An 11,469-nucleotide genomic window follows, 5' to 3' on the forward strand; every position below is an offset into this window, starting at 1 on the left:
CCTTCCTGGGGCGCCTTCGGTGTCGCCTTACCCCTGCGGGTTCCTTCAGGCGGGGCGTGTGGGGTCAGGGAGGAGAGGGACCCGTCCAAAACCGTGAGGAGCAGCTGATGCAGGCGAGTGGAAACTCAGTCGCTCCTGGACAGGCAGCGTGTCCCCTCCCCAGGGGCTATTATGTGTACAGGACACAAGTCCTGTGTCCTACAGGAGGAAGAGGGGACAGCGGGGCTTCCGGATGCAGCGTTGGTTAAGCAGCGGTATCTGTCTAAATATTTTAAGTGAGACTGAAGTGCGCAACTGCTTTTCCACTTCACACGGCTGCTACAGGGCGTTAGTGAGGATCAGAGAGGAGCAGACGCATTCCCTAACTCCCAGGAGACATTCTGCCCTCTGTCTTTTCAGCTGTATGGGTTGTTGCGTGGGCCCTCACGTGTTCGCTAACTCACATGCTTCCCCCTTCAGCTTCAGAAAAAGACGCGCAGTATCTGCGTCTTTTCCTTGGCAAAGTCCTAGGAGTGCAGCTGATAACACAAAGATCCTGGAACTGCGCATCTGCCATTTGAGATGTGTGCATGCACCACAGGACACAGTACTTTCCTTGTCTTTATTTTATGCCTCAGCTCCATGACCTGGCGAGAGAATGCAGACTTTGCTGGGTGAGACTCTTCACTTCTTACCTTATCCGTTTTCTTGCTATATCCAATTTTTAAAATCTAATTGAATTGGGAACCATAACAAAAAAAAAAAAAAAAAAAAAAAGACTGTAAGAGCAGAAAATGAGATGTGACCTATTTCTGTTGCTTCTCCTTACTCAGACAGATCTTACCAGAGAGATAATAAACATAAAACATCTGGGCCCAACTTTTTCTTGTTCACCATGAAATAGTGGTGGCAAGCTCTTGAATAGTGACCTACAGCTTAACTTAGAGAAATACTGAAAGAGACTTTAGCTTTCCTTGCTGTAGAGACAAGTGCTACCACGTTCATACCGTGTGATCAAACACTCTGCTTTGGTGCAGCAACAGTGGATTCCAGTCCTGCTTTGACAACTATAATGAAAACCAGTTCTACAATCTAAAGACTGCAATCAAATGGGTGTTTCTGATTGCATTGCTAATTTTGGATTTGGAAACATAAAGCATGTTTTACCATTCAGTCTGACAAGCAGAAATCTATTTGACACCTTCTTTTTCTTCTCAAGTAAAAGCAGTTTGTACAATTTTAAGAATTTTTCATTAAAGAATCAGAATGATAAAGGTATGCAAAGTAATTAATTGATACTATGTTAAGAAAGGTAAACTAATAAGAGTGTATTGCAAAGTTCTGAAGAAATTTAAAAATACCTGTTCTTCCTATCCAGTCAGCTGTCCAAAGTTTCCAGAGACATGGGGGCAGAGCTACTGCAGCCACTGAAAAGAGTCTGGGAATTGGTAAGCAGAGGCTGGGAAGGTTCTGGGGTTTGTTTCTTTTCCCTGCAGCTGTTACAGAAAAAGGAAACTGAATGGGTGGAAAACCTATTGTCACCATCAGTGTGCTTCCTCTGCTTCTGCTTGTGGAGAACAATCATACCCAGGTCTTGCTGCCGACTTGCTGGGAACCCCAGATAAAAGGATTTATCATGGAGAAACACTCCAGTGAGAGCAGCTGGAGTAGATAGCTTACATCTGAGAACGTGTGGGCTTCATCAACAACGTGAACTTAGGAACCTTCGGAGACACTAATTTGGCTGAACTGAGGACTAGACTTTAGGATGCACAGGAACCTGCTATTTCTGAAGAAGGAAACAGGTTGTTGCTTGCAGCAGTCCTATCCCTGTTAAGGTGAAGAGCCCTTGAACCACCCAAAAACTAAAGAAACTTGCACCCATTGCCCCTCGTCCTTCTCGGTGGTTCCCAGTGACAGGATGAGGGGCAATGGGCACAAGTTGGAACATAGGAAGTTCCGTTCCAAGACATGGAAAAACTTCTTTACAGTTCGGGTGACAGAGCACTGGCACAGGCTGCCCAGGGAGGTTGTGGAGTCTCCTTCTCTGGAGATTTTCAAAACCCGCCTGGATGCAGTCCTGAGTAATGTGCTCTAGGCAATCCTGCTTTAGCAGGGGAGTTGGACTAGATGATCTCTAGAGGTCCCTTCCAACTCTGAAGATTCTGTGATTCTGTGAAAAGAAAAATCCCAAATGCCTGAAAAAGAATATGACATAGCATGTGTCCATGGGGCTAGAAGGCTTTTAAGTGCACATACACACATTTGACCAAAAAGTGGAAGGCATGGCTGTTGATAGTTAGAGAAACCCTTCTGAGGCATACAAACTCAGCTGTTTAATGACTTGATCAACAACCTAGAGAGATTGAATGCAAGAAACAAGATCCAGACACAGAGGTTGATGAGGCTAATCTGGTCTTTGACCACTACCCTGTGTTAATTGCTCATGAGAGTATTAATGATGTCAAGCATATATGACATGCCATAGGCAAACTGAAACAAATTACTTGTACTGAGAAGGTGTGAGGGGTTTTTGTTATTCTGTAAGCATGTTGCTACACTGTCAATAGCAATAATAACTTCCTTCTGTTTTAAGCAATCCCCATCAGATCCTCCAGCTCCAGTGTTGTTTTTTTTGAAAGTCTTTAAAAGGTTATCCTTTGGCCTACAACACATTTTGCAGAGCTGTAAAAGGAAAAGCTGTATTCTGCTCACATTACAACCACTTCCAAGCGATTTAGTCATTGCGAATTGTGTGTGTGGGAAGAAAACAAGGTGGTCACTATGGTGTTTTGAACTCTTACCGCATTTTTTTCAGAGGAAGACAGTCCAGCATTCCCAGAGGGACTTGCTATTTGCACTACGCTCTCTGCTCTCTAAGTGCTTCATAAAGTGATTGCATCAACCCAGCTCTAATGGATTATAGATTAGGCAGAAACGAAAGGTCACAGGATTGTTCTTTCGTATTGTCTCCCAATTTATTTTGCTTAAGCAATAGGTAATAATTTACAGAAGCAATTGGTTAGTCACAGCCTTGATTTACATTTTTAAGTAGGAGGCTACCCTGGTGCTATGTTGTCTTTATTTTTTGTTAGGGGAGGTGGTTCTGTGATTATTTGGGGTTTGGGAGGGACTGACCTTGCAGTGGACAATTGCAAGCTGGTCCCAGAATTGGTTTCAACAGGCGCTGCAGCACCTCTGAGGAGGGGCAAAGTGACTTCTAACCCTGGCGTTTTAAATTTGTTTGAGATTCTGTTTGTTTATATTCTTTTAACAATTGTTTAACCTTAGCATTCATCTAACAAAATGGGAAAAATATATTTGTATCAGCCTGACCTATCTTGGGAATACTTTAAAGACCTATCTTGGGAATACTTTAAAAGCTCCAAGTCCGTGTATAAAACACCTGAGAAGTTTCCAGGCAACACAGGGAAGAGGGCACTCACTGTTCTTGATATTTATTATCAGCAGGGGAATGGGAGAAAAAAAAGTGCATCTGAAAAATTCAAGTCAGCATTTCTCAAGCCTTCCATGCATATTATAGATTTTTCTTTCCTTAAAGTGTGAATGAAGTAGGGAACTGATGAAGTCAATGTAAATGTTATGTGTTGGAGGCTCTTCAAATTTCAGAGGAAAAAAGCCAGGCTGCATTATGTTTGTACTCTTGGTGCTCATGAAAAAATCAATGAATGTGGCATCGGGAATAGCTGCTTCTCTTTATCCCATTCTTGAGCTTTACTGTTACCTCCATATTCCCATGCATCTGTATCTTTTTCTTCCATGCTGCTTCTCTTCACTCTCTCATGAAGTATTTCTCAGCCCTTTCCAGTGGTACAGTTAGAAGGAACATAGGATTTGCACAGAATGTTTTGAATCATTTGATTTAACTTGCTTTAACTGTTTCCTTCAATTCAAATGTGAGTATTTCATTTCAGCAGGTGTAGCAGATATCCTGATCACAAATGTAACCACGTAATCTGGTATTGTTTCACACTCTGTTTAGGTGGTTGAAGATTCCTTCAACAGCTTGAAGACTGGCCAATATTTATCTCCCTTGGAATGACTCTTGCAGGATCTAGTCTGCATGATACCAATTCCCTGCATTTGAATACAGCTGCCAAACTGCTAAATACCAAACTGTGGTTAGTAGAGGATCAGACAAATGTGTCTCATCATCATGTTAAATAATGGTAATGAAACCTTGGTTTGTTTCATTTAAAATGTTCACAGAAAAGTTAAAATAAAGGTTAGAATTCTGTGATATACAGCTGAATATAATTCTCAGGTATGTGAATTAACTTAAAATTGATTTTTTTGTTCAGAAACCAAAGATGACAATCCATGGCATGCTGAAAACTGAGAAGATGAGACAGTACAGTATAAAATAAATCGAAAGCAAGCAAATACGTTTAGGACACTTCTTTTAAATTAATTTTGTCATTTAAAATGTTATCAGAAGCTGCTACAGAACTTGAAGAATTTTCATAAGAGTACAGTAGAGATGGATGTTGAATTTTGGTTAAAATTCCTCCTGGATCCAAGGAATCTTTATTGTAGCTTAACATGAAACGTTTTCATTTACCTGTTTTCATAAAAAGATGCATCTTGAATAAAAAATTACATCTTGTATTTCAAACACAAACCCAAAGCATTTTTAGAATGTTTTATAATAATGTAAAAAAACCCCAACAAACCAACAACTTCTGTATATATTCGGTAAACTCTTGTTCTACCTACATAAACAGTATGGCTCCAGCTGAATTCAGTGGAGTCAGAAATATGTCCAACGAATCTTTTTTGTTTAGGCAATTTCTTAGATTTTCTTTAGCATGTTAACAGTGAAAAATATTTATGAGCATTAGACATAATCTTAAGTGAGATATATATTAAAAAAGTTGACTTTATGCAAAGCATATAGCCTAGTTTAGCAACAGATTCTTTTTGTTATTTTTGAAAATTTCTGTCTGTGTTTTTAATAAACACAGATTTCAACCAGTCTATCGGAGTGTACTGGAAGTCTTACTTCTTAGAATTTAGGATTACAGAATGTTGTGACTGGGACTGTTTTCTTATGACAAAAAGACAATGTGTAGATTCTGGTGGAGCTATTCAATGTTTGTTATTACTTTAGCAGATTATTAAAATGAAACACAGGTATTATTCAGTGCTTAAGTTTTCTTTCAGGCATTACGTAGTGTGTATCGAGTGCCTTTGTAATACAAGAAAGACGTGTACTTGACTGTAAGCACACAATTAGTCCCATTGATCACAACAAAAATGATCATACCCATAAATTAGGAACATTCGTAAAACATCTTGATGAGCCATGCAGACAGTTTATTTTCCAATCAGTCTAAAAATATGACCTAGCTGGTACTGACTACATCTGAGAATTTCAAGTAAGTAGTTTCTTAACAATCTTTACAATCAGGAAATTTAATACCAGGAAGAAATTAATCCCTCCTTCCAATGCATCATCTAATTTAAAAGTCATCTATAAATAAAACATCAGTATGTGGTGAAACATTTGGAAATATCAGGGAAGTATACACTCTAATCCTCTGAGGTATGCTGAAGTAGGAGAACTTGTATAGATGTGCAAACATGAGTACATGTTTTTCTGTATCTGGCTAAAAACTTCAACATGTTGAGAAAAACATTCCTTCTTTTTAGCAGATCTCCATGGGATTAGTTTTGTTTCACAGCAGAAAAAAATGAAGTGACATACTTATAATCTGTTCTCTGCTCAGCTGTTTTTACTTCCTAGAAGAGAAGTAGCAGATAAAACTCCTTAGGGAAAAAAACAGCAGCATGGACACTGTGGGTTAATATATGTGTTCTAATTAACAGTTTCATAGAGCATAGTAAAACCCAAACCCACCAAAACAATTTGCTGTGTTGTGTGACAGCTTGCTCACTATCTGGCATTAAAAAATATTTTAATCTGCAGAAAGTAGGAAAAAAATCAATGCCAATTATTCGTGACATTTCTGAAAATTGAGGAAGAAATTGGATTGTGCTATGGATAATGAATCTCGTAAATACAGCAGTAGAGATACAGTGCAACAGTTAACAGGATAGGTGTGTTTTAGCATTAATGAGAAATTTTAGATGGCCACGTGATGGCAGCAGAGTCCAAGAAATTAGGGGGTTTTGCCTTCATTGAACTACGGATAAACAGGATATGGCCTGAAGTTCCTAATTGGTTCTTCAGGTTCTAGAACCTATACGTTATGTATATTTTCACTTAAAAATATGTGGCATGTTCATCAGACCAGAACTTTCTGTGGAGAGTGATTACATGCTTTTATTTAAAAAAAAAACCAAACCAAAACAAACAACAAACAACATTTGGGGCAAATTCTTTTTCAGTAAAACAGTAGTTTTCATCTCTTGCCAATACTTCCATCTTTTTTCCGCAGTTAGTTGAGTTAGTTCCACCCAGAGAGTATGTGTATTTTGATAAAACCAAGGCAGTTGCTTACTTTTTCCTAATTCCTTTTCCTAATACCTTTGTCCACAGGAGAAAACTGCATTACAAAACCCCCTTTTGGGGAAAACTAGAAAAATAAAATATAGAATGCCCTCAATTTTTAAGAGAAGGACTGAGAAAACTGCTTGTTCTAATACTGTCTTGAACTGAGGAGGCAGAATTTTTGGACTCAGATTGGTATAAATTAATAAGCTCTACCTTTGTATTTGAAAAAGAAAACTACAATCTGCTCATTATATGTAGCCTAGATGCTCTTTTTCAGCTAAGACAGTAAACAAAACCTCAAAATGGCATGAGTTAATAATTATCTTTCCAAGAAGTTGGGATTTTTTTTCTTCTAAACCATATAAAAGCAGGCTTTTCTCATGGGTTTCTCTCCTGCAATAGGCACAGTCCCCTTTCTGCATTGCGTGTTCCAGGGCCTACATTGCAAGTTCAGCTTTAATCAAACAAGACAGTCCAGAAAAACTTCTATCAAAGTCTGTCTTCAGTCCATGCAAATACTTGTATTAGGATTCCCTGCTGGAGCGTGACATTTTGCAGCACAGAAAGCCAACTAGGCAGAGCTTAGGCAAGCAGCTCTCTGGAATGGCTTAGATGAACAGGGGCATAGGCTGGATGATCTCCAAAGTCCTATCTCCTGTGCCTTTATGAGGGTTGTCTTGAGGGTTGCCCTACCCTGTAGGAAGGGTCTCTTACAAAAAGCCAGTATGCTCTCCAAGAATAACAAAGAGTTTAAAGGGATGTCATTGGGTTATGCACAGCGCTAAATTCTGCATAAATCAGAGGTCTTCTCTCACGGCCCCTCACTGGATTGCTCTAATGTGGCAGGACGTAGTGAGGAAGACCATAATCACCAGCTGGAGGACGGCGTGACTCAGCAATGTATGTAATTTTGGGTAGCCAGAAGGGAACTCGTTCTGTAGTTCTTTTTGTGCGTCCAGATTCCTGCACTGAATGCATATTAATGAGTCTTTGCAATTACAGGCAAGGATGCCTAAAGGACTGTGGATTCCCTTCCTCCAGACGGTGGTTTAACTGCTCTGTCATGACTACCTGAGGTATTCAAAGCCAGCACTGCCTCACAAGGCAGGCAGCAGTGGTTAATTACAGCAGCACTGTTCAGGTAAATAAGGCCCTTGGCCGATGAGCTTTGGTTGCTTCTGCTGCAGCAGTTTAAGGCATCGCTGTTCTGCCAGTCTGCCCTGGTGGTCTCCTCCCGTAACAGGGATGGCAGAAAAGAACATAGGTCCCAGGAGGCTTACCAGTGAGTATGATTCCTATATTGTAGACCCAAAAAGCAAAGAAATAAACCTTCTGCTAACTCCAGTAGCGAGGTTTTACATGGCTTTTTTCTCCACAATTTGAGGCCCGATAGATTAAATTACCTGGAGTGTGAGCGCATGTTGGCTCTAAGGCTGTAAAACAGCCATTCTGTGCGGTGAGGGGCAAATGCAAGTTTAGGAGATGTGATAAACTCTGAGCATTCATCAGGAGAGGAGAACAGTCCCAAGACTGTTAGACCAAAGACTTGTTAGAGACAACTGAAAATGCCACACACGTTTATTCTGTGTAAAACCAACCAGCCAATGAACTAACCCCCTCTGCCTGCAAAAGGCCCTAAGCCAAAAAGAGTTTTTTCAGTTGGAAAGTGAATACCAGCTCTTTCCTTAAGGTATTATTGTGTCCAGTTTCCCACTGCAAACAAAATGCTGATACATACCTGAAAATGCTTTATCTGTCACTTTTCTTGTCACAATACATTAATTAGATTCAACATCCTATGGAATCTCCATCTTGTTTATACCTTTGCATGTTTCATTTATTTCTAACTTTAATTCAGCTTATTTTCAAAACTCAAAGCTCTCTTCTTCCTTTTGCTGCTTGCATTCTGACTCCTCTATCTCCATCCTTCTGTGAGTCTTCAGGTCCTTATTCAGAATTAGATTCTTTTGCTTATTGTTGTAGTACTAATTTTCATGCTGATATACTCCTGTGGCAAAAAAACCCCATCAGATAGGACCACTAATGTCCAATATAACTTGAAAAATAAATCTTTCCCCAAAGCAATATACCTTCTTGTTCTCTGTTGCTTCCTTTTAAATGTGCATCTCAACCTGGTATTTATTGGGTTTTTTGAGGACTAATTCAGATAAAAGGTTCAGGAGCTAAAGACCATTTTTCCTTACTGATTGGTTAAACACCAAGCAGGCAAACAGAATAAATATAATGTATGATTCAAAAAGATAACAGCATAAAATATTTGCAATTCTGGAAAACCCAGTCATGGAGCCCATGACAATTTTGTGACATCCACAGCTCTGTGGCCACGTAGGACTAGAATTGACAGGGGATTACAGTTCATGAATCAGTCATGTAGCCATTGGCAAGTGAATACATCAGATCAGTCTATCCATTCTTTATTTTCTACCACACCAATAAAATAGTACAAACTTCTGTATTTTGAGCTATGAAGAAATCCCTCTTAGCTGTTAGGGGACCATTCACAGTCAGCCCATAGACGCTGGCTTCCAGTTATTACCTGTATTCTTGTGTGTCTAAGCCATCTCTAAAATAATCCAAGCATATTTAGAGATTCTGGTTTTTGCAAGTAAATCGTCTGATAGAAAAAGTGGGTGAGTAGGAGAGGGAGGGGCTATTGGGATATACAGAGCAGGAGTGGTCAGGACAAGGATTATTAGGAGAGAAGCAGCTCCAGGATTATACCTGCCCACATGCACTGCTGCAGATTCTCTGAAGGTCTATAATTTAGATTATTTTTTTAAAATAGAACTAAGGGATGAACTTTTCTGATTCTCTCCAGAACTAATTCCAATCTCACTTTGTTGATTTTCCTGGCACACATTCCCTGGTTGCAAAAAGCCTTTTTTATCTAAGCCTATCAAAAAGCAATAGAAAACCGTGCTCTGAGTTATCCTTAGATATGCATGAACCTTGTACTTGCCCGTAACTATCAAAGCACAACAAAGTAGAATGAGGCAGATGGGAACATTATGAACCACAGATAGACTCTAGCTAGATCCTTCAATAGATCAAGAACTCTTTAGAATATCTGGGAAATTCTACCATGTGTTATACATTTAATTTCAATTACATGTACCAAATATAATAAGCTAGTACAAGCTGCGGGCAGCTTTTGTATGGGGAGAAGCATTTGTAAGAAAACCCAAACTGCCTGGCAATTGCATGTTTTCCTAGGGTGGTATCTGTTAGCATTTTGAGGTTTCCACTGCAGAAGTAGAAATCAGATGCTGCTTGGGAGTGCCTCTTGTCAGGACACAATTTCATGTTTAAGGTAGCATTCTTTAGCCTTGGCATGGGTTAGGAAGGAATGAATTATGTGAGGAATGTGGTGGTAGTCTGGTGGTTACATGTTCATATTATTCTGCTCTGCTATACATATTGTGAGAAAACTACACAAAAGTAGTCAGGAAATGATCTCATAAACTCCTCTAGCCATATTAATAACCACAAAGGTGGAAGGAAGCACAGAAACAGTAAAAATACCCAGGACACAAGGGTAGCTGGGCTGCCTTTTATCAGCCGTTTCCCTGTTGACTAAGAAATGGTATTCTTTTGTCTGGTCCAGACTTGTCTGTCCTTTAGGATGGATGCTTTCAAAAAGTTGACACAGAGCATGATTAGAGAGAGACAAAAACATCCGGAGGACCATTTTTAAAATGAAGACTCATATTCTAGATAAGATTAGCCAGGATGTGTGGAGTTAAAGGAAAGCCTTGAGTGTCATAAAAGTGCAAACGAAGAGGGTAGTTTATGAAGAATTACATTGCAGGTATGTGCTCAAAGTTTGAGTAGGTCCATCCTCCATGAGGGATATCCCAAGGTGGGAAGGGTGGGTGGAGGTACAGATTCGCCCCTTTTGCTGACTGGGGCACCTGAACACCACCTAAAAAAGCTCCTGGGCTACAGAAATACAGCCCCATTAGACTCACCTCAATAGCATGCAAGACTCATAGAATCATAGAATGGTTTAGGTTGGAAGAGACCTTAAAGATCACGTAGTTCCAACCCCCCTGCCATGGGCAGGGGGACCTCTCATTAGACCAGGTTGCTCAAAGCCCCATCCAGCCCGGCCTTGAACGCTTGCAGGGAGTGGGCATCCACAGCTTCTCTGGGCAGCCTGCTCCAGTGTATCATCACCCTCAGAGAGAAAAATTTCTTCCCGATATCTAATCTAAATCTCCCTTCTTCCAGTTTGAAGCCATTCCCCCTCATCCTATCACTACATGCCCTTGTAAAAAGTTCCTCTCCAGCTTTCTTGTAGGTGCCCTTCAGACACTGGAAGGCTGCTGTAAGGTCTCCCCGGAGCCTTCTCTTCTCCAGGCTGAACAGCCCCAACTCTCTCAGCCTCTCCTCACAGGAGAGGTGCTCCAGCCCTCGGATCATCTTCATGGCCCTCCTCTGGACATGCTGCAACAGGTCCATGTCCTTATGTTGGGGGCTCCAGAGCTGGATGCAGTACTCCAGGTGGGGTCTCACCAGAGCATGTCCACAGTTTGAAAAGAAAATGGGATTTCAGGGCACAGAAGTAACTGAAAAACGAGGAAAACGCAGTACAGATTTACCCAACCCAGATGGCACACGACTTTGTTGATACAATTTAATTGATAACCTCTCTGTCACTAAAGGAGAGGCGATATGAGCAGTTTCTCCTGGATGGAGAGAGAAAGCGGCGATTTGGGAAACCTGGCCGCAGGAACGCCCTGAACGCCGCCAAAATCACCTCAGCGCCGGGAAGCGCCAAGGCGGGCGACGCAGGGGAGCCTCGGGCAGCTCTGCCGTTAGCGCTAAATAAACCCCTGCTTCCTCCCCGGCTTCCTCCCGTTTCCACCGGCCTGCGGCTGGTTCGGGAATGGAAGGTGAGGGCGGAGCGGCGGCACCGGAGCACAGGCCGCGCCGGTCAGTCCCCACCCGCGCATCAGCTCCGCAGGCGGCGCTCGAGCGCCGCCCCGGCT

The 11,469-nt window shown here is 41.2% G+C and overlaps 1 protein-coding gene across 1 annotated transcript in view; it reads left to right on the top strand.

The window, feature by feature from the left end:
* Nucleotides 1-1,382: 1,382 nt before the first annotated feature.
* Nucleotides 1,383-11,469, top strand: part of MIB1 (mindbomb E3 ubiquitin protein ligase 1) — a 90,846-nt gene continuing 80,759 nt past the window's right edge. Inside the window, exons 1-2 of the mRNA XM_009886651.1 lie at nt 1,383-1,427; nt 11,143-11,373. Coding sequence (XP_009884953.1) covers nt 1,383-1,427; nt 11,143-11,373 — 276 coding nt within the window. The remainder of the gene's footprint in view (nt 1,428-11,142; nt 11,374-11,469) is intronic.

This window comes from Charadrius vociferus, unplaced genomic scaffold (assembly GCF_000708025.1).
Source record: "Charadrius vociferus isolate BGI_N301 unplaced genomic scaffold, ASM70802v2 scaffold45, whole genome shotgun sequence".
Lineage (NCBI taxonomy): Eukaryota > Metazoa > Chordata > Aves > Charadriiformes > Charadriidae > Charadrius > Charadrius vociferus.